This window comes from Dendronephthya gigantea, unplaced genomic scaffold (genome assembly GCF_004324835.1).
Source record: "Dendronephthya gigantea isolate DGI-Jeju-01 unplaced genomic scaffold, DenGig_1.0 000075F, whole genome shotgun sequence".
NCBI lineage: Eukaryota > Metazoa > Cnidaria > Anthozoa > Malacalcyonacea > Nephtheidae > Dendronephthya > Dendronephthya gigantea.
In genome coordinates, this window is record NW_021163085.1 from 1,094,486 (window position 1) to 1,117,588 (window position 23,103).

The 23,103-nt window shown below is 36.0% G+C and overlaps 3 protein-coding genes across 3 annotated transcripts; 1 reads left to right on the plus strand and 2 right to left on the minus strand.

Moving 5' to 3' along the window:
• The first annotated feature begins 2,041 nt into the window (after positions 1 to 2,041).
• On the plus strand, positions 2,042 to 8,096 carry LOC114531867. Its single transcript, XM_028553471.1, has 10 exons — positions 2,042 to 2,659; positions 3,204 to 3,353; positions 3,976 to 4,150; positions 4,265 to 4,422; positions 4,924 to 5,064; positions 5,437 to 5,806; positions 6,163 to 6,424; positions 6,757 to 6,959; positions 7,381 to 7,468; positions 7,763 to 8,096. The coding sequence occupies exons 1-10, from the start codon at positions 2,042 to 2,044 to the stop codon at positions 8,094 to 8,096; spliced, it is 2,499 nt and encodes an 832-aa protein (XP_028409272.1).
• Positions 8,097 to 13,780: 5,684 nt separating this feature from the next.
• Positions 13,781 to 14,654, minus strand: LOC114531880. The gene is made up of 3 exons (XM_028553478.1): positions 14,632 to 14,654; positions 14,492 to 14,529; positions 13,781 to 14,206 (listed from the first exon to the last, which is right to left on the minus strand). Exons 1-3 carry the CDS (start codon positions 14,636 to 14,638, stop codon positions 13,946 to 13,948), a joined length of 306 nt encoding a protein of 101 aa, XP_028409279.1. The 5' UTR covers positions 14,639 to 14,654; the 3' UTR covers positions 13,781 to 13,945.
• Positions 14,655 to 15,528: 874 nt separating this feature from the next.
• LOC114531868 lies at positions 15,529 to 19,254 on the minus strand. Its single transcript, XM_028553472.1, has 10 exons — positions 19,122 to 19,254; positions 18,707 to 18,811; positions 18,204 to 18,235; positions 17,871 to 18,049; positions 17,613 to 17,709; positions 16,935 to 17,273; positions 16,670 to 16,787; positions 16,443 to 16,534; positions 16,064 to 16,187; positions 15,529 to 15,756 (listed from the first exon to the last, which is right to left on the minus strand). The coding sequence occupies exons 1-10, from the start codon at positions 19,252 to 19,254 to the stop codon at positions 15,545 to 15,547; spliced, it is 1,431 nt and encodes a 476-aa protein (XP_028409273.1). The 3' UTR covers positions 15,529 to 15,544.
• Between the last annotated feature and the right edge of the window lie 3,849 nt (positions 19,255 to 23,103).

Sequence of the window (23,103 nt, forward strand, 5' to 3'; positions counted from 1 at the left end):
GTTCGGTAGTTGCCAAATCTACATGTCCCAAAAGAAGAATTGAAGTGCAAGTTGCAAGAAAAATTGCACCAGGGCTTTAAGGTGGCAAATCTGTTTCTAAGCTAACTATAACTGTTATATATATATATATATATATATATATATATATATATATATATATATATATATATATATATACATATTTGTTGTCAGAGAAATTGATATGTGACATATATTAATTACTCACATGACTTGTTTTGGGAGATTCTTGCTTTTCTGCAGAAATGATTGCATTGGGGGTCTGTGTTCATTATAATTTGGCAGCAAAGAAAACATAAAAAAGGAAATGTAGAAAATGACTCAAAAATCAGATATGTTGACAACAAATGAGATGACTGCATCCTTTAGTAGTAGTTGCCTGAACATATTAAACATAATCATACCATAGGAATAGTTGATGAAGGCCATGGAGCAGCAGATTCTTTAGTGCTTGTATCCAAAGAACTAGGAAATGCTTTTCTAATTGCAATGATTTGTCCACATTTTAGGCCAATAGTTCTTAGTAACTCATTAGTGGATAACCTTAAAGACTGGGCATCGAAAATCTGTAGACACAAACAATTACACAAATCACATTAAAGACCCTGTCAAATCCGATTTGGCCCAACATGCAGGGGCAAAAGATGGGCACAGTACACAAAAAATCCACTATGTCATGATTTCAGTTGTACTGAACAAGCACGTATACTGAGTGGGAAAATATACCAGTATTGATAGATGTATATGCACTATGAAAACATCATTCAAATATGTTTCCACAGTAATTATATTTTAACTGAATCTTCGTAAGATTCACAGTTAACAAATCTATTAAATCACACGATGGTATGCAAGCAGAAGTTAACAATGGGCCTGCATACTTGGGCATATATAAATTTTCATAATCCTGTTTCCCAACCGGAGGCAATCGTGTATTTTAAAAGTGCAAATATTTTAGCATGAACTAATATCACTAAATAAAATAGAAAATACCAACCTCTTCATCAATCAGTAGTCTGATTGTCGCTTCATTGGCTCCCGAATCGGATAATTTCCGTTTCAAACCCTCCACATCCTGCTCCTGCAAAGTTTATAAAGCATGCTTTAAAGTAGAAAATAAGTAAAGACTTTGGACTTTGCTCGACTTTGGTGACGATGCTTCCACTCAAAGGGTAATTTTCCTACAAACTTCCCAGACACTGAAACTTCTTTATTTTTGTATCTTGACAAAAATGCAAACCCCTCTTGACGTTAGCCTTTTCGAAAACAAAGTCATATTTTACGTAAACTGACAAGATTCACACACAATTAAAAATCATAAAGTTATCACTAAATTGTTTAAATATTCTACAGTGGCCGTGTTCACGAATGTGTAAGAAATATACACTCAGTTTTTAATATAAATGAAAAGCCTTATTTTTTTGTTTTCAAACTTCAAAGTAAAGTTAAATGTAACTTCCCTAATCCTTACGGCCTGAAAATAATTAAAAAGACTTCAAAAATAGGAAAAACTGTGCAAATCTTGAAAAACCGTAAAGGAAATTAAAAAATTCAAGATAGTGTGAATTTATTAGGCTTAGTTTCGCCGCGGCTGTTTTGTAGCTGTTCACGTTAACCAGTTTATGCTTGCCAACCAAATTTTAAAAATGTACTCACCATCTATTGTCTTCTTAAGCAGTTGCTACTTGTAACTTTCAATAAAAAGACTTGCTAAGTTAGCGACAAGGTGTAATAAATTATTTTAACCAGTGCAACAAGTCCGACAACAGTCGACATGAACAAAAAAGTCTTGAAAAACAGAAAAAAGAAACCCGAAGCACAGCCCGAAGTGTGCCTGACCGAAATGCATCATAGGAATGATTTTGACCATATTTGGAACCTGGATATGAAATACGCGGGAAAGGGAGATGAGAAGAGTTCAAGAGTCACCGCATAGACAATCCAGAAGACATCTTCTGGATTGTCTATGGTCACTGTCTTTTGTAAAATTTTTATGCTGTCAATGAAATGAAAACGGGCAATTATGCCGTACAAATGCAATCTCTGCGTAGGTTATTCTGCGATGAATTTCCCAGTGCTCCTTAATCACTTGGGTCGTTGCCACCGTTCGGACCAGTGTTTCCATATTCTTTGTGGAATTGATGGGTGCTCGAGGACTTACAGGAGCTATAATGCATTTCGCAATCACATTAAAAAGAATCATAAAGAAATCTTAAATGCGGATGGCTGTAATCAAGACAATGAAAACTGTGAAGAATTGGAAAATCCACCTGCTGTAGTTGATGATATAAACATGGAAATAGATGAGGGCTGCGGACATCTACAGTTTGGTGCCCTGTGCGAAGAGGATAGTATGCGACGAGTGAATGCTCTATCTATGATGAAAATTAGAGAAGAAGGAAAATTGACCCAGAAAAGTTTAAACATAGTGGTAGATACATCAACCGAGATAGTACGAAGAACCACATGCATGATAAAGACTGGAGTTGATAATAGCTTGAAAGCAGTTGGTGTTGACATGAGTACAGTTCCTGGTTTAAACGAACTCTTTAATGAAGATAGTTTGGCAAATAATCCATTTAAGGGTATTGCAACGGAGTCAGAACAATGTCAATATTATCGTGAGCATTTCAAGCTAGTGGTGAGTGTATTTTCTGAATAGAATTTGATATAATTATGCCAAATTATTGTTTAAACAATATGTTTTTGTGGTATGCTCCAATTGAATTATGCACTAGCTAATCAGTGTAAATTTTTGGATGGGAGGGGGAGTATAAATGAGGGGTGAGTACTGTATACTGTCAAATCATTTGAAGTGAACAAGGCCAGAGTGTTCAGGGGGCCCGAAGTGAGCATACAGGTTAACAAACCAAATATCACAAGGGCGCAAGACTAGATTAGATCCAACATTGGGATCTGTGGTCACAAACTTTTATGGGGTCAAGTACTTATATGAGCACTTGTAGGAATTCTAGGAATTTTTATAGGAATTAAATTCAGGAAATTCTGTGTCAATATGAATTTCTTAAAATGTTTTTATTAAGCTTCTGGAAATTTAAATGGTTATATATGATAAAAATTATGCAATACATTTCTTGTAGCCTAGCTTTCCCATATTTACATATTTACTGTAAGATTCTTTAGCGTATACATTTGTATTTTATATTTATGTATTTTTTATGTAGGAACCAAAGTGCACAGTACTTGGGGAAAGGCATGTACAAGCCCGGAGAGGAAGTAAAATGAAGTCTGTTAGGAAAACTGACCAAGTGTGTTATGTCCCTTTCCTTGAGAGTTTAGAACAACTTCTCAACAATGATTCAGTGATGTTTGATGTATGTATAATTAAAGTAATACTGTATCTAATAATTAAGTTGTAATGTGATATCAGCTAGCGGTTTCATGTAACCATGCATCTCCAAAGGTATACAATATGAGATTTTTATACATAATATAAAGCACAGTCACTCAATATGAGCTTTTACTTAACACAGAGGGATTGTCCCAAGGAATTTCCTAACATTGCTTAATATTGCTAATTAAGGGATTACAATACCATAATGAATATAATAAATTCTGAGAAGAAGGATAAATGTGTATATTAATCCCCCTCCTTTTTTTATTTTGACTTCTCTATCATCAATAAACATGTACAGAATCCATAGCTTCCTAAAATCCAGAAAATTGCATCTCATGCACAGAAGCACTGACATTTAGATCTAAAATATTCTCCTGAGAATCAATTAAATCAGGCCCAGACAGACAACCCAAAAATGCCCCCCTGAGTTAAAGCGCTGTCCCATGCATTTAGCCTTTTGCTACAGAGCCTGGCTCATTTTTGTGCCTCTGACATATCAGCTAAAACCCAACATCCTAATCACAAAAACAAGTCTGTGTAGGTAAGGTGACATGCAGACAGGTCCATTGATTAATTAATATTTTATGTACATTTTGTAGGTTAAACATCCACACAAAAGTACTGGAAATCTTTTGTGTGACTACTGTGATGGAGATGATTTTGTAAATCATCCACTATTCTCGCAAGATCCTTATGCTTTACAAATTTTACTATACTTTGACGAGGTTGAAATATGTAATCCTCTAGGATCTAAAGCAAATAAGCACAAATTAGGTAAGTTAGGAGTCCTTGGGTAATTATATATAGATTTAATTGCTATATTTTAAACATTAGCAATTAGACATCTAGACTGATTGAGATATATTACTACATAATATATCTGTTTAGGTGCTTTCTACTATACATTAGGAAACATTAGACCAGAAAAACGCTCTCATCTGAATGCAATACAGCTACTTGCTCTTGTACCCAGTCCTCACCTAAAGACATATGGACCTGATGATGTGCTGGCACCATTTATGGAGGATCTGTCTCTTCTTGAACAGGTTTGTCCCTAGTTTTTTTTTTGCTTTAAAACTTTGAGCTATTAATTTCACCAGGGTGTTAATTTGTAGAGCCTGCATGAAATCCATTAAAATAATTACTGAAATGTTTAAACTAGCGTCATTGCAATCACATTCTTGATGATGTAATTTATTATTAAACGAATGAAAAATCATGATGGGGTCAATTATGATCTTCCTGAAAGATTGACACAGTAATTTATTGTACTGTAATGATTTTAATATTCATATTTTAAAACCTACGTTCTGATTGGTCGATTGAATTTTATATAGAAACAACGCCACGGCAGTGCTGTTGTAAAATTTATTGCACGGCAGTGCTGTTATAAGATTTTTAATGAATATTAGAAGCGTTAAATAACTCCTAAAAAAGGAACTCAAAGTTCAATACTGCACAATTTGTTGTACAGTACAGCTACTGCGCAACAAATTATTATTATACAAAACAATTTGTTGTACAGTAATATTTTTTACAAATCATAGGATGATGGATACGAGTTCAGCATAAATGGGAATTCCGTGGTACAATTGCGTTTTTCTCTGGTGATAACCTTGGGTCTCAGTTTCTTGGTGGGTTTAAAGAAGGATCACAAGCCCACAGGAGATGCCGGGAGTGCATGGGTGGTATAGATGATATTGCTAAGTTTGTAAGTGTATATTTACTGCCTCTTTATAGACCTATTTGAAAAAGAGCAAGAAGAGTTACGCGGAAACGAGGCTGGTCAGATATACCAGGCTAGTTAGAGTTTTCTCCAGCCAAAATTTAAAAGTAAACAAGTGATTTTGACTTTGATCTGACTAGCCTCGTTTTCGCGTAACTCGCAACAGGCCTCCTGCTCTTTTTCTAATAGGTCTGTATAACTGTTCATGATTTCCACAATAAAATAAGCAATAACAATATGTTATCCATCATCTTACAATTATATAGTAACTGCATTCCAAACCTTATAATTATATTGTACAGAATGCATAGTAATTATTATAATTTTTTTTTAGTTTCATGAAAAGGGATTTATTCTCAGGACCCGTGGAAGCTATGATCAGCAATGTGCGCACATTTTGCGTGATGACTACTACAGCTATGCCTATGAAATAAATAGATCGTCACCATTGAATTCTTCAAGGTATTTTCATGTCATAGGAGGGCTCCCAGGGGATGCTATGCACGATGTCTTGGAAGGCGTTCTGCAATACGAGGTCAAGGAACTTCTCAACGAACTGATTAATGTAAAGAAACTTCTTACACTCAAAGAGCTTAATAGACGGTTAGCTGAATTTGATTATGGATACTATAACGATGCAAACAAACCCAGTCCTATCAACGAAAAACGGCTATCATCTCCTGATCACAGCTTAAAGCAACATGGTACTATTACATTTTTATAATATTGCATGCATGCATGTTCCACACTGTTTTAGAAGGGCTAAGGGAAAGATAAGGGTTTCCCCTATGAGCTATTGTACGGTCCTGAGTACTGTAAATGTCTTGCATGTACTTTTTCTCTTCCGAGAATTAAGTAGAATTTGAATTGGTAATCAATGTATAGAATATGACTGGTTCTCAAAAAGCATTAATTCCGTCAGTCATATTGCAATTGATTAGTAGAGAATACGTGACGCAAAAATGTGTGCACGCATGGATGATATAGTTTTGCCACTTTTGATCAGTTTTAATCATGTTGTTACTACAGTAGTTGATGCATATTTTCTCTTATTTATAAGCTGCCCAAATGTGGTGCCTAGCCAGATTTTTGCCAATGCTTCTTGGAACATTAGTTCCAGATGACGATGAACACTGGATTTTATTTGGAAAGCTGTTAACAATAACATACACTGTGTTTTCAACATGTATAAGCATAAATCAAGCAGCATATTTGCAAGTTCTCATTGACGAGCACCACAGAGGTTTTGCACGTTTATATCCTGGACGAGCAATTATTCCAAAAATGCACTACATGATCCATATACCACGCACTATTATAAGGTAATGTATACGTATTTAACCTTTTTTCCCTTCCACTTGTCATCCTTATATGTTACTGCGGAGTAGTTTAAAATCATTAGGACATTGTGCAGTGTACAACTGCTTTGCCCATTCTAATAATGTTCTGATATAAAGAAACCAGAGTTGCGTCACATTAACCCTTATATCTTTTCTTCTAAAGTGTTTTTATGGGGGGGAGGGTGGTTATGAGGGTTTTTATGTACATGCATGTACTTTTCCAGAAAGTAATACCCCGTGTATTGACGCTATTGCATGTTCGATATTACATGTTGTGTTTACACAACCTGACCGACTCATATCATCATTTACAGATTGGGGCTGTTAGTCCGTTCATGGTGTATGAGATACGAGGCGAAGCATAGTTATTTCAAGCAGTTAGCATTGATAATTAGAAACTTCACCAACATGCCACTGACTTTAGCAAAGAGACATCAGCACTTGATCTGTTATCGGCTTCAAGATGAGTGTAGTGGCTTGAGTACATTCATGGATAAAGGTGTAGATACTGGACCAGGTATTTAACAGTTTAATGAATGTTATTTAGTTTAATATTAAACCTTTAAGTGGCGCTGCACCCCGATGTGCCCCACTTTGGTACAGTGTTTTACTCTGTCTAATGTCAGAGGTTTTACTTACCAAGTGCAGCTGCTCTATGAGTTAATGAAACTAAGAATTGGGGAATTAAGCCAACTACCAAAGGGCATGTGCTCTGAAATGATAAGGTTATCTGGTTTAATGCTAATATTTGAGATCATTAGGAGGTTTCCTAAAATCTATGAAATGTGTTACCTAAGAGATCTTCAGGCTTGAGAAATCTTCATGCCAGACATGCTTATAGTATATGGTACTTCTGAAGAGACTACAGAGTAAGAGAGCACACTACAAACTCTCCTTAAAGATGTCATGTGACAGTGAAACCAATTGGTGTTTTTTAGGAAAGACAATATATGCTGGTGATTCTGAACATTTCAGAATTTTACAACAAGGAGATGCAAGTATTAAGCAGGATACCAGAATTACAGAGTAATCCTCTTTTTTATGTTTTGTCTGTGTAGCTTTCACTATCCCTTTTAAGAAATATATGGTTTGGGGATCCCCTTGCCGAACCCCTTTCCCCCATGTACTTGGTAATATAATGTGATCCTTAAGAAACTTCCCCTCATGTCACATATCTTGTGAATATAACTAATATACACTGCACTCTTATATTAAGGAAATAAAGAAATTGTTGAACCCATGCATATATAGTGGTTTTGTTTTTTGAAATTAGTCCAGCACATCATAGCTAATTGTTTCCTTACTATTTGCTTATTGTAGATCACGATGGGTTACTGTAGGTGGAACAAAATATAAGGTTGGGTGCTATTTACAAACCGAAGTTGAAGATGATGAGTTATCATTTGTACTCGTAAACAAAATTATTGTCTTCAGTCATAATCTGAAGGAAGTTAATTTTATTGTAAGTAAATTGGAAACTACAGGATGGAATGACCACTTCCAAGCGTATGAAGTTGAATTGGATGCGAGTAGAAATATGAGTATTGTTAAGCATTCGCAACTTTCGTATGTTATACCTCTTCATAATTCTAAACCATTAGGTTTACAATCAAGGACAATATATTTAGCTCCAAGGTACGTTGTGGCAGAATAGACTTTAAAGTGGAGTGTGTGATATTGTTGCAATTGTATATTGTCAGAATGATATGCAACTGGGAACATTTTTAGTGACCATCAAAGTATTCAAGTTAATGTTGCTATTTGCTAAACCTCCAATATTTGAGTTTATTAACATAGCTTAATTGAACTCTGGAATTTGAATTATTTTAACTATATATGCCGCCTATGTTGATTAACCTCAGTCTGCACGCATTATATATAGTTTGAGTTGGTTTAACTCAGAAGCTCTGTATCTTTAATTAATCGACTCTGAGCATTGTCCAAACTAAAATTTAAATTGTAAATACTGAAATTTGAATTGATTTGGCCTAACTCTGAATGATGTAGTTCTGAAGCTGGAAGTAGTTATTAATTAAGCTCGGCAATCTAATCTTATTTAACGGTAGGTTTTATTGATTTGACTCTAAAATTTGATTTGATTTAACTTGATATCCATACAAGTTTTGTCGATTTTACACTGAAATTTATATTGAATTAATTCTGTCGAATAGAAATAGATTTAACTCTAGACTGCAGTAGAAGTAAAGTCACATGTAAACATGCATGCATATATGCTAAAGTTAATTTACTTAAAGTGTGTTTAGATTTAACTCCGAACTGAAGTAATTGTTTTAACTCTGAAGTTTGAATTTATATAACTCTGAATTTTGAATTATTTTAACTCTGCAATTTGAGTTGATTTACCTAGATTTTGTACTCATTTAACTAATTGAATTTCGACTTGATTTAGCCATGATGTTGGGTTTAATTAACTCTGTAGTTATTCCCGATTTTACTCAAAAGTTCAAATAGATACAGTTTAAATAGATTTAACTCTTACTTTTTTCATTGTTTTAACTCCAGAGTCTCAAATGATTTAAAGCTGAGTTTATTTAATTCGAGTTAATTTAACTTTGAACAGCCTTACATTTGAGTTAATTTAACATTGAAGTTCGAATTGACTTAACCCTCAAGTTCGGAATGATTGTACTTTGAAGTTTTACTTAATTTGACTCTGAAGCTCGAATTGGTTTAACTCTAAATTTCGAGTTAATTTAACTCCAGAGTCTCGAATCTTTCAAATCTTCAGTTATGAGTTCATTTAACTCTGAATAGACAGAAATTCGAGTTAACTCAACTCTGAAGTTCGAATTGATTTAACTCCGAAGTGCGATTTGATGTTTTCGCTGATTTAGCTAACTCTGGAATGCGAATTGATATAACTCTGAAATTTCAGGTGATTTTAACTCCGACGTTTTAGTTGATTTAACGCTAAATTTTGAGTTATTTAAACTCCGAAATTCGAGTTAATTTTACCATAAAACAGGAGTTGATTTAACTTCAAAGTAAGAGTGAATTTTACTCCGTAACTGTAGTAGATTCGACTCTCATGGAGTAAAAATAACTCCCTTGAGAAGTTTAAATAACTTCTTCTTTTTTTAACTCTCTAGATAGTGTTATTTCAACTCCTATTATTGGGAGGATAATTAAAATAACGCTCTTTTCAGAGTAAAAATAACTCTAGAAAAATAACTCTACACCAAGAAGTTATTTTAACCCTACAAAAAGAGTTGCTTTAACTCGGTAAAATTCTCTGTGTACATGCAACACGTCTACTAATACTGCTCATATTCACACTAATGTTAACCCTGTAACAAATGCCGACGCAGACATCCTCACTAACCTGGACACTAATGTACAACCTAGAGATAGTACTGATATCACTGACGCTAACAATGATACCAACTCGAACACTATCATTAATATAGGTTTTAATTCAAACAGTAACACTAATACTAATGACAACTCGAAAGCTAACAGCAATACTAAATCTAACACCAACTTGAACCCTGACGAGACTAACTTCAACACTAACTTGAGCACTACCACTAACACATATAGCAGTTCTAATGTTAGCACCAATTGCAGCACAAATAGTAGCACTAATACTAACACTTCTGTTACCACTAACAATATCGCTCGCCATAACATCAATGCTGATGTAAATACAGGAAGTAAAAGGAAAAATGTTGTGTTAATAACAGCAGGTAAATATACTCTATATATGTTAACCGTAATTAGGGAAGAAAAATTATGCAATAAAGGGAATTGTATGCTTTCTGCAAAGTCTTTCTGCAAAAGCTATAAAGCAAACTAGAAACTACAAAGTATATAGCTATTATAAGAGGTCGTATTTTGAATTGCTGCATGTTCATTATTAAAGCATGAATTTTTAATTGTATTTTATCGCATGAAAGCATGTTAACATACTAATAATTCTGAGGTGGAGACGTAAGGCATTAGAAAGCATTGTTTTGCTCGCATATTTTTCCGTATATAAGTATGAAAATTTCTCATTTCCAGCTGCTTTCGTTTTCTTTAGGAACTAAAGTTGGCCTTGTCGACTCCAATAAATGCGTGCAAGCATGGGGTGTTGTGCACAGCCAAAAAACAGTTCATGGAAAACCGTTAAAACATGGCCATGTTGTTATTGAAATAAAGGAAATATTGCCGACATGTCAGCTAAAGCCGCCCTGCCCTGGAACTTTTGATGATCCTGATAGAATTCATATAGGAGAATTTCATTCATGGCCACTAACTTCTGTTGCTTTACCCCTCAGCTGGGTTCACACTTCTCCTAAGAGTCTGGGATTCCCTTTATCTGAGGTCACTGGTGCATAAGATCCTTTGTCTATCGGAAAATAATACAATGAATCCCCGATTCTCAGGACAAGTGTGAACCAGGCGTAATTTATCGGCGATGTTCTATACGACCCGAAAATATTTTACGCCTCAATGACCACTTGGCAATGGACATCACTGATGAATATAGATTTTAAGGACCAGGCGTCGGTCGTACGAAGACCGGATAGCGCTATCCACCGAATTCCAGCGGGCAGTCAAATTTATAAAAGTTGTTGAATTAACCGCGAATAAAGATCACATAGTTAATAAACGACAATCGGCGTGCGATGAACGATGCCGATGCATGGTTATACTGATTTTTGTATGTCTGAAATCATTGTCTATTTCAATGTTAATTGACAACAGTTAAGTCTGCGACGGGTCATGATCGTTACATGGAAACCAGACGGATGGCCTTTGAGTTTCCAGGAGACGGCCTGCCCGGGCAAACTTTGACCGTCCATCCATGCAAGCTTATTTCCTGTTTAAGTTTCCGTGTGCCAGGCTTGTCCTGGCGTATTGTGCCCAAGTATATAGCACTACAACATTCCTGAATATCTATCTACTGAAATAGAAAGAAACCAATCTGCTGTTCACTGAACGCATGAACGCGTAGCAGCGAACGCATTGTAGATGATGTAGAGTGCGTCGTATTGTTGATTTAAAAAAAAAGGGCTTAAAACTTTAATGTCTGTAGTTAATGCTATAATTTTAAGAACGAAAACAACTTGTTTGAAATAAGAAAAAAAAAACACGAAGGGCGCACAATTACAACACGGACGAAAAGTCATCGATCTGGTTCTGAATCAAACGATAAGCCAAAATATAACGAGGCAAATTGGTTCATGCACTCAAGAAGGAAACCAATAAGGTCAATAAGGCAACCAAAAACGTTTTTCACGTCAAATATTCACGTTGGTCCATGTCAGCGAAAATTCTCCTACTCGTGCAGGCTCGTATTGTCGGCGGCTGTCTTATATATGGAAAATTAATACCAGTGAGTGAAATGCAAAATTGCAAACCGCTCTGTGAACCGCTGAAAAACCGGCCTGTTGTAATGGAAGAACTTTATGTTTCTGAACAGCGTTTTTAGCGCGTCGAAATTCACCACGGAAACGAATTTCCGGGTCGCGCGATTATATATTTTCCGAATGAAAAATAGGCTTTAGTTTAACCAAAATTTGACTGTCTTTTAGAATCGTTAAATTTCCGTTTGTTGCGCCTAAACTACCCGGGGACGTGCAAGAATGAGGAGTGCGCATGCAGTTTTATGGGAACTAACATAATCTGACATAACAGGATCTGTTCCGTAGGCGTAGAGGAGCTATTACTTTAGGGGGTAATGAATATTTCCCCTCCCCTGTCGACCAAATTTACTGGCAATTTTTGAAAAATGGGACTTTATAATTTCCTGCCCATTTCTCATCCGACCATACATGCAATGTTGAAATTTGCCTAACTTTCCAACTTCTAACTTTTCTTCGGGGGTGGGGGGCAATTGCCCCCGTTCTCTACAACTATGATCTGTTCTCCTGAAGCCGAGGATAAACTTTAGAAACTCGCCCAAATTTGTAAAACATATTCACTTATAAGGCGCATGTGTTATATCTACTCGAAATAGGGTAAATTTTCTACCCGCCTGGATAAGGCAGTGCTTTTACGTTTATGATCTTACGAAAGTGTCCGATCGAACGTCTTTGATGCATGATATGCGTGAAATGAGTCCTGTTTTACAACAGACACAGCCATGTAACGATATTAACTGAAAATTTGTGCCCGAGCTAGTTTTACCAAGGTAAACTCTTGACAGAAATTTCAAAGTGAAATATTCAATTTAAGTTTGTGTGTAAAAGGAGGTCGTTTTGGGCACAATGCTGTTACCGTATTATATATAGACTGGATATGCGTGAAATGAGTCCTGTTTTACAACAGACACAGCGATTGAACGATATTAACTGAAAATTTGTGCCCGAGCTAGTTTTACCTAGGTAAACTCTTGACAGAAATTTCAAAGTGAAATATTCAATTTAAGTTTGTGTGTAAAAGGAGGTCGTTTTGGGCACAATGCTGTTACCGTATTATATATAGACTGGATATGCGTGAAATGAGTCCTGTTTTACAACAGACACAGCGATTAACGATATTAACTGAAAATTTGTGCCCGAGCTAGTTTTACCAAGGTAAACTCTTGACAGAAATTTCAAAGTGAAATATTCAATTTAAGTTTGTGTGTAAAAGAGGTCGTTTTGGGCACAATGCTGTTACCGTATTATATATTGACTGGGTATGCGTGAAATGAGTCCTGTTTTACAACAGACACAGCGATGTAACGATATTAACTGAAAATTTGTGCCCGAGCTAGTTTTACCAAGGTAAACTCTTGACAGAAATTTCAAAGTGAAATATTCAATTTAAGTTTGTGTGTAAAAGGAGGTCGTTTTGGGCACAATGCTGTTACCGTATTATATATTGACTGGATATGCGTGAAATGAGTCCTGTTTTACAACAGACACAGCGATGCAAGGATATTAACTGAAAATTTGTGCCAGAGCTAGTTTCAACAAGGCAAACTCTTGACAGAAATTTAAAAGTGAAATATGGCTTGGGTATTTTGGAAATATTTATTTATAAAAGGATTTAATTGGAATCGAACCAATTTGCACAGTAAGTGCTTCACCAGACAATCCATATGTTAAAAGTACAGTAACCCGGGAAAATTATATATCGTGAGGTCCAGTAACTTACCAAACGGAGAATACAAGTCATAAATGCTAATAATGCAAGGAGAAAAATTTAACTGTCATATTTGTTTGATTTTGTGAAAACATACATCTTTTTAATAGAAGAAAACCAGAGCATTACATGCAGCCACCAAAGCTTTGGAAAACTAATAGACAAAGCAAACAAAAAACAATGCGTCCCTTTAAATGAACAACAAATTTACGAGTGTACACTATATATACTACATGTTTAGAAGAAAAACTATTACCTTATAACATTATTCTTAATTATACACCGAATGCTATTTTAATGTTGTATTGACCTTGGAATAATTTCTCTACTGCCTTGTGCTGTTCCAATTATATTCTTTAATTCACCGAAGCTTCTAAAATTGTTATATACATACATTGAATATAATTTCTCAGGAAAGTATTTTATTTATTCGTCCATTTTATTTTCTTCGTCATCGGACGACGATTCACCCTCGGAAACTTCTGCTTCTTCTTCCGCATCAACATCTTCATAATGTTGCAGCTCTACGTTTTCTAAGTCTCGGAAGTTTCTCATTCCATTTTGAAGTTTTAGCTTCGCAAACCAAGTCCCTGCATTGCACATGGCAAGTTTTCCCTTTAAAGTTGAGATCGTTTCTCTTCTAATTTGGTACCGCTTCACATCTATTTCAGGAAGTTCTTGTGCGACCTTCAAAATGTACACACTATATATATAGGAATGTATTAAGTCCCAGTGTCTTTAATGATATTTTATTACACGTTCCATAGAGCCTCTATAATTTGAAAGGGGAGATTGCTTATGCATCAATTGTAATACAACCTTTCCATAAGTAAGACACAAATATTTTTTGTTTTAAAAGACGACGCGAAGCGATTGGCTGACGATTAACAAAAGCAAAGCTCCCAGGTTAATGACGTAATTATCGATAAGGTGAATGGTGATAGAGCATGCGTTTATCATTTTGTTACTCACCCTTTCCTCTTCAATCAAATCAGGATTTAATATACTCTCTGTAAACATCATACAAAATAGAGAAGGCATTAGTAAAATACATGCATAAATGCACGATATTCTGTTATTACAAAGAAACGACATAGTGTACTGTACAATACCAATCATTTCTTTTATCCCTTTCTGCTGATTGTCCAGTTCACTCAAGACATTGTCTCGGTAATATGCCATAAAATTCACCATTTCTCCAATCAACAAATCTTGTTCTTCCGTTAAACGTTGCACAGCCACAAATTTGTCCACAATACTTGCCTTGGTACGAATAGGAATCGAGTCTAAAACGATATAATTATATATGCTAATAACAATCTAGATTTACAGTACATATATAAAGATTAAATCTTGATCAAAGGTATAACTGCCATCACTGCATCACTGAACAACCTGGTGAAACTAATCCTAAATTATACTTATATGTAACCAAAATGTTTGCCATCAGTATTGTAAAAATCTACTAGTAAGTTTTCAAGTTTCTATACTTTGGCGTAAATTCCTCAAATCCTCTGTCAGTTTGTTACAACCAATCTTCCAATTGAAATGAAAACATCTTGTCAATATTGAAGTAATTGGTAAGACCTCTGGTACATATTAGTGTATATAATTACCAAATGCCTTCTCTTTATCACTGTCTGACCAAGGGAAATCACCTTCCAAGACTTCTTCAAGTGAAACACTTGATCGACCAAATGCATTTAACTTATCTACAACTGCTTTTAAATTCTTTCTTTCATTGCTCATTTTCTTTCTCATGCTTGATCTCATTTTAGATCGATCTAATATATTGGTGTACATTTAAAAAGGAAAAAAAAACGATTATGAAACTGCAACACCACGTTCAAAACTACGTTCTGAATCCTGAATCAACTTACCAGCCACTTTAGATATATCACGTGCTCTCCGTTGTATTGAAAAATATATAATCTCTGCTTTCCTTTGCAATTTTAAGATCGACTTCAGTATCAACTCTTCTTTCCCTTTTTCAAGAAGCTTCTCTTCGGATACTTGCTGGAACTTTTATTTTATTTTGCTCAACTGCTGCTGCAAACTACACAGTTGTGATGTCTTTGACTCCACTGTACTGTGCAATTCAACATTTCCAAGCAAGTCGCGTGTTTGTCGATCCCCTCCTTCCACGAATGATTTTAATAATGTTGCGTCACGAATTTGATGATACAGTATAAAATAGTTTTCGGCGTCCCCGTATTCTTGTTCGATTTTACCATCCGCTATGGTAACAGTGGGTACACAACGTTTTTAGTAACAATGAATGGAAAATCGAGGCTTAATTAAAATATTTTTGGTTGAATATTTCATATCAAAATTTGGTTGCTAAAAAGTATATCAGCTACAGGCGATGATATTTTCAACGAAAAAGATTTTTCTTTTAAAGAATTTTTGGAGAAAAGTATTACTTATTATTGGTAGATGTTTCACACAAAACATGAGTAACTCTGAACACAGTGCTGTAAGTATTTGTTAAGCGTTTCGATGACGACTAAAAGTTGATAATATACGGTCGAAAAACACACTAACCTCTCGCAAAGTTTTCAACAGTCGATTTCCACTCTAAAATCTCTTTTTCTTCCTTTCCCTGTAGGCCAAAATCCACAAGAGTTTCCTCTAATTCTTTTTGTTTTTCTTTTAGTGTTTTTGCTGTCTGCATTTTCATGTGAAAAACAAAGCAATCGAGATTTAAAACGCACACAGGGATCCACCCACAAAAAATCTATTGTGCTATTGGCAGTACAGTACTGTACTTCCTTCACAAGTAACCCCCCTCTAACTGGCAAATCTAATCTTACTACGTATTCGTCAAATTACACTTTCAATCATTGTGACATTCAACTTCTAAACCAATCGTAGTGTCAACAACACACAATAGCAATACCAAAATAAGTATAACAATATAAACCTTAGCGTAACGCATCCTGAGGTATTTAGGCATGTTCAAGACTTTTCGTTTATTCCATCCCAAAACATGCTCCGTAAGAGCTTCTTCACGCCCTACAATATAACGAAATTCTGTACAGTATTGGCATTTCAAGGAGAAACAAAAATTTGTTTCGGTTCACCATTACACAGTACTATTACACAGAGTGTTTTGGTGCAAAAAAAACGATAGCCGATTGCTAAACCCACCTGCTGCTGACATCCGCTTCGTAGTAGAGCCAAGGCGAGAAATATAGCTGTTGACTTGCTCAGCTTCTTCTCCAGTACCATTTGCAGCGCCGTCTTGCCACCTGCCACCCCATGTGAACTAAAAATTGATATATTGTACAGTATAAATGAAAATAGAATAATTTTATTACTCACAATATTTTACGAAATTTCACTTTTCCCGTTAACAGCTTAGTTTCGTTTTTGGCAATACGTTCGAGGCTTTTAGTACTAAATTGCAACATACCTGGCAGTTCCAAGAATGAGATTTACCATGCATTACAGATAGTGCAGGTGCCATATCAAGAGCCTTGAGAAGACGACGAGGTGTGTTTGACACTGCCCATGGCCAGTACAGACAAATTACATCTTGCCAAAGAAATTTGACATGCCTTGGTAAAAGGTACTGAGTATGCAAGTAGTGTGCATATCCATATATTTCTCCTCGAAACATATTAACTGCTGCTTGTGCAATACTGTGCCGACAGCAAGCAACCTCTAAACCAGTTTCATCTTGCTTTTTCTTGCTTTTACTTACGGCCTTAGCTGCTTTCCAGTGTGAATCTCCACAAGCGTTGCTTCCAACCTAAACAGAATGCAATATTTGATGTCCGAAAACCTTTTTTCGGAAAAATCATCCCTAAAAATTTATGTTTATCGGAAAATTAATGCCTTCACCCCTCTTAAACTTTAAGTTGATATGTAAGCACTATGATGCTGCTGTTAATACTATTGCATCCTAGAACACCACACACCGGTACCGGTATTGTATTCATAGAAATTATCCTATTACATAGTTTAAGTAAACATAAGTATGGATTGTACAACCATTTTCAGTGCTTTTATAACCCACGCTGTGAACAATGCCATTTTCCCAAATTTGTTTGTGATGGTGATGGCAATATAGCTAATTGATGCACAATACCTCTTTCTTTCCAGTGCTATATACTTCAGCAATCTGAATATCAACATCTGTGTTATTCTTAATGAAGAGATCCCCATAGTAAGAAGTTCTATTACCTCTACAAAACATTATTGAAACATTTTTAAAATTAGAAATTTTCACACATTGCTCTGTGCAGGATGGCAGATTTAACAGCATTTACAAGATTACAATGCACTTTATAAAAACCAAAAATTAAACATAGATCAGGGTACAAAATAGTATGAATTATTGACACACCTTGGTACACTTTTAAAACGATAAAGCTTCTGATTCCCATCCACATGTGCAGAATGTTGTGACATAGAGCATGGAGGACAATCAATGTAGGTTATACCCTGCAACTTATCTACTTCATACTGACAGTATCTCCATTCAGCTGCAGCCTTTCTGAATGTGGATGCATTAATTATCCCTGTCTGGCAATTAAAGAAAACATATACTTACATAATTAATGGCTATCACATACACTTATCAAACTTGGGTGTGCTGTACATGAACTGTATGTTAATTATGCTCTGTTCATTACCGTACAGCACAGCTTATACTATTATCACCATGCATTAAACTTACCCGGCCTTTCACTGCAGAAATATCCTCCAAGGCTTTTTATAAATGCAGACTCTGATGATCCAGGCATTCGCATTTTGAAGGTTTCCCACACTCTAAACACTTCTTGGTCGAAGAGGTAGTTTACTTGGCATGGGGAACCCGGCCAATAACCATTATTTATAATGCTTGTCAGGGACAATGGTTGGACAACATTGCAAGCTTCACAAACAAGGGAGAACCAGTGCAAATCATAACGACCTAACAAGGATAATTAAAAATTATGACTGTATATAAACTAAATTAGCTAACAAAAAAGCACTTTATAAAAGCAAACTTTAAATAACAGATAAAGTACAAACCACAAATTAAAAAATCCTAATTGAAAACTCAAAATACAGTATTCTAGAGGTACATGTTACAATAATCCACATTTTGAGATTTTAAGATGTCCCAATTTACATTTTACAACTTATGCTCTTTACTTATAAAGATTTGCTGGTTCTAGAGTTTGGACAAACACAAACCTTTCATGGTAACTAAAATTATCTTATCCTTTGCAACACATTTTCTTAACTGCCCTTCACCACATGATCTACACTGTGTGTCACAAATCAACGGACAGTAACGTTCTGCAACAAAAAAGTAAATACTTTTACTCTTTTGTTTGTGTAGTGTATTGTAGTAAAATTATGTAAATTAAATCAATGAATCCATACTAGCTGCACATGCACTCAAATGTAACCTAGCTACATAATTATTCTTTTAATAAGGATATTGAAGCCTGCCAAGTACTACCAATAATTATGTTACGGGGGGCTGCTATAAAACAATTATAACTAAATCAAGTCTCTTGACAATGAGAAAAGGTGCTATACTGACTCTATAGGCCCATGGTTGAATTTGTAGAAATCAGAATAGTGCTGTTATTATTACAAATACCTTTTACCATAATTATTCCTTCTCTTGACACACTTTCTGTAGGTTTCAGATAATGATAAAAACCATTAAGCCATTCTTGCCTATCATGCAATGGCTTATCACTGTGCACTGTATCATCACAGGTGGGACACATATACTGAGAAATGCATTCTGAGCACTTAACTACACAGCTGTTTCATTACCACATGCCATACATATAAATTCATCCTCAGGAATGACACAGGAGTTAAGAAGAGATGAGAACAGGTTATCTCTCCAATTTTCCCAGTTTGCATCACTAGATTTGGTTCTCTTTTGCCACTGAGACATGGGTTCTGGTTCCTGGCAGTCTCCATACATTTCACTACATATTTCGTCACAATCATCAAGAATGCTAGCCAGTTGTTCTGAAATTTCATCAATGAAATTGGGAATATTTTAAATGACAATGAATGCAGAAATGTGACTTACATAACCATCTAGGCTTGGAGAATGAGTGAATAACAGAATGTTAACTAAACCATTAACTGGCAGTACTATTCTATTGAGAGAACTAAAATTGTCTGGTATTAAACGGCATAAAATGGTAAAATAAGAAAGTTAAGGCAAATTCAGGTCCATTGCTTGTACTGGCAGATAGTAGTGTTATAAACTTATCAAATGGCAGTATCTTCCACTGACAATTTAAATGATGTAATGCTAGACAAAGTAAGATATGAGAGTAGGTACATTCATGCTTATTGCTAGATAATGGGTAATCACCTTGATAATTTATTTCCTTGTTGGAGGGTTGCTCTGCTGTGGGTGATGGTAAGTCATCCATATCATCTGCCATGCTGGTGCTTTCCACAACAGCTTTCATCCATCTTGACCCTTTTAAAATAATGAAAAATTCTCCATGCTACTGTACCTTTAATTAGCAAACATGCACTTTTTCAGTCATCTCACAATTCACAAAATAGCTTCCAAACCATTCAGCAACAAAATATGACAAGTGAAAAGCTGATTAACCCATCAGGAGGCGCCAGTACTCTCCCTTGACGAGTAAAATTGTCTGGCGTTAGACAATTTAGAGTAAATACTAAAGTAGGGCACATTTGAGCACAATGTGGCTCAATGGGTTAATAGTTATGTGAAATGCAGCTCTAAACTTATTATATCTTACTTGAATCAATGAAGTTTGGCCAACCAAAAAGATAAATTGTAAAAGGCGGAGCTGAAAAGTAAAAAATATATATAAATAAGAGTATAGTTAATACTGTACAAAACCTTTTCTTGGACAGTGGTAAATTCTATTCCCCTCGTTGTCTCTTCTGATTTCAATGTGGCTTTTCTGAGGCTTCTTTCGAATTTTGTTGGCGCTGGGAGTATTTGTTAAAAATAGGTTTTCGGCTTCTTCCAAAGCCTTAGCAAGACGTGCACTTGTTTGCGCTTTGGCCTTTCCGTTATTATTCGCCTTTGTTTTATCTATTAAAGAATTAAATATGGTCTTAAAGTTGGAACATTATAAAGGCCTACGACAAACGACAATTATTATTTGTTCTCATTATCATATACTGCGGTATATTAAGGCGGATTCATACCCAATAATCAAGCGTCGTTATCATATAAAAGCAGGGGCGTAAATGTGGGGGGGTGTGGGGGGGTGGTACACATGCTTCAGTTGGTCTCAAAATGAAGTGAGTCGGTCTCAAGATGATGAATCGTTAAGTTGGACGGGGTGACGACTGACGACGTTCACGGTTGACCGAAAATACATATACTTCGGTCAACATTTATTACTCGTACACAAGTGCATGGTGTTAACTTAACTGTTGTTTGAGCGACTGCCGACTGCAACCACGACTGCTAGCGGATGTAATTGCTGGCGAGCGCAGCGAGCCAGCACACTAATCTGGAGATTGGCCGCGTACGCCTCGGAGTCTGGGCACGTATATTGAGGCAAAATCTCGATTTTTGTCATTCATTCTGGCGAAAACCATATATGGTATGCGTTCTATATATGGAAGTTACCTGCGTCTGCGAACCCCTGCAAGGCTATTTCCGTCATATTGCCTGCAGGGCAAAAAAACTGGCTTCGAGCCGCGCCGGCCCGCGCGACCCGCCACTGACTCACTGTTGTCGTAAATAGATTACACCCGACAATATTGTCGGGAAGAAGGTAAACTTAATATCTCGGCAAGTATTTGGGCTAAAGACCCCGGAATACAACCAAACGATAGAGCTTGAAAAGACGATTTAGTAAATAGATCAAACATGTTTGATATGCGAAAAAAGGTTGGACCCCTTGGTCCAATTTTACATCAGGAATCGATTTTTGGGGTCAAATTTACCCTAGGAGGAGGGTATCATAGAGTTTTGTCGCCTCTTCCAACCGCATGACAACATTCCGAGCACGCAGTAAGCACGCGCTTAACTCACGTGAATACTATGGCGAATTGGCAACATATCGATCTAAAAAAAGCATGTATCTACTCATTCTACTGAGGACAATTCCCTCCTTAAAATGGTTTGATTTTTATTAAAATCGGTCAAGTATTCACACAGAAATCGCAAGTTAAAATGAGCTTACCACTTTAAGATGCCATCTGATCCGATGACAATGAGTTTTAAGATTCAATACGAATGGCGGTTATAGAAAGTTTTCGTTTTTGCCACTTCGTAGGCAAACCGCAAGTGAACACTGAATTTAACGATTTCTAACGAAGCACTCGTTTTATTGAGCGGTTTAACTTACTTGAAGTCACAACAAAGGACGATTTGTGTTGATTTGTATTTTCGCGTGATGACAAGCGCACGACAGCCGCCCCGAAAAGCCGCCACCCATCTCTTATAATAGCCTTCAATTTTCACACTTGCAAGCAAAGCATTGCGGACTCTGGGCACACTGGAGACGAGATTGAGTATTACTATTATTAATTGAAATAAAATCCCGTCTCGCCACAACAACACAGTGCTTTGTTAGAAATGGTGGCAAAAAGGAAAACATTCTGTGACCGCCATATGTATTGAATCTTAATGTAAATGCCTGAATTAGCGGGTCGCGCAGCTCAAACCCAGTTTTTTTTGCCCTGCAGCCGCAGGCAATATGGCGGAAATAACCTTGATGAGTCTATTCACAACTGCTCTCACTCTCAGCACGCACGAAGCTGCTGGCAGGAGCAAATTAATGCTGTATCAAATACACGCGCAAAAACACATGTTGTCGCAACATTGTTACTGTAACAGTAGTGACACCTAACACTTAATATTATTCTTTTGAAAAAAAAGCCCAGAAAGCCTCTGTGGAGTAGACAAATTTAGTTTAAACAGCCGTTGTTTTTCTTCAACATGTGATAAATGGACTTGCGATGCCAGCACTTTCCTTGCGATAGTAACTTCTAGTATACTAATATTTCGTCTGCGCGCAGGCTATCATTAGCAACGAGGTTGTCATTAGCAGGCTGTTTGACAGGCTGACAGCGCCCTTCACCATTTAAATATGCTCGCGCAGGTCTTTCATGCGGACGCGATTGGCGGACGCGGTATTATAATTTGCTTCGAATGAATATTGAATATTACCGGTTCTCTATCATACGCACCATATTTACGAATATGTATGATAGATATTAAAGATAAAGGTGATGATAACGGATTTGCGATTTCACTTTTCAGGTACGTATAATTTTAACTTAGATTTTAATTTTATAACTTAGATTGTTCGGACAAAATAGTACGGACGTCAAATAACAAATTTGGTAAATTGTAGTCTTTGGCTCTTTGCAAGTTTCAAAATATTGTACACGTGCCAAGTGGCAGTAATAATTGTTCGCTTGTCACAATAACAACTCAAGTATTTTAACATTGATTTCAAACAATTCTTCACTGGATTCTTCTTGATACACCATAGTAAAGTAGAGTTTAGTCGGGCTGCATTTCAATAACCTCCGTCGGTCGTAGAAAAATGTCGCGTCTCTTCAAGTTGGTGTTGTGAGTGAAAATCCGTGAAATATCGCCCTAGAAA

What these genes read in the sequence shown, in the direction of transcription:
- LOC114531867 (XM_028553471.1), top strand. Translation starts at nt 2,042, where the DNA reads ATGCCGTACAAATGCAATCTCTGCGTAGGTTATTCTGCGATGAATTTC. An exon ending in ATGATTCAGTGATGTTTGAT is followed by an intron (nt 3,354 to 3,975) that starts GTATGTATAATT and finishes TACATTTTGTAG; the next exon opens with GTTAAACATCCACACAAAAG. An exon ending in CAGGATACCAGAATTACAGA is followed by an intron (nt 7,469 to 7,762) that starts GTAATCCTCTTT and finishes TGCTTATTGTAG; the next exon opens with ATCACGATGGGTTACTGTAG.
- LOC114531880 (XM_028553478.1), bottom strand. An exon ending in ATTTGATTGAAGAGGAAAGG is followed by an intron (nt 14,207 to 14,491) that starts GTGAGTAACAAA and finishes TACATTTTGAAG; the next exon opens with GTCGCACAAGAACTTCCTGA.
- LOC114531868 (XM_028553472.1), bottom strand. Translation starts at nt 19,254, where the DNA reads ATGTGTCCCACCTGTGATGATACAGTGCACAGTGATAAGCCATTGCAT. An exon ending in TTTCTGCAGTGAAAGGCCGG is followed by an intron (nt 18,050 to 18,203) that starts GTAAGTTTAATG and finishes TTTAATTGCCAG; the next exon opens with ACAGGGATAATTAATGCATC. An exon ending in GAAGCGGATGTCAGCAGCAG is followed by an intron (nt 16,535 to 16,669) that starts GTGGGTTTAGCA and finishes GTTATATTGTAG; the next exon opens with GGCGTGAAGAAGCTCTTACG.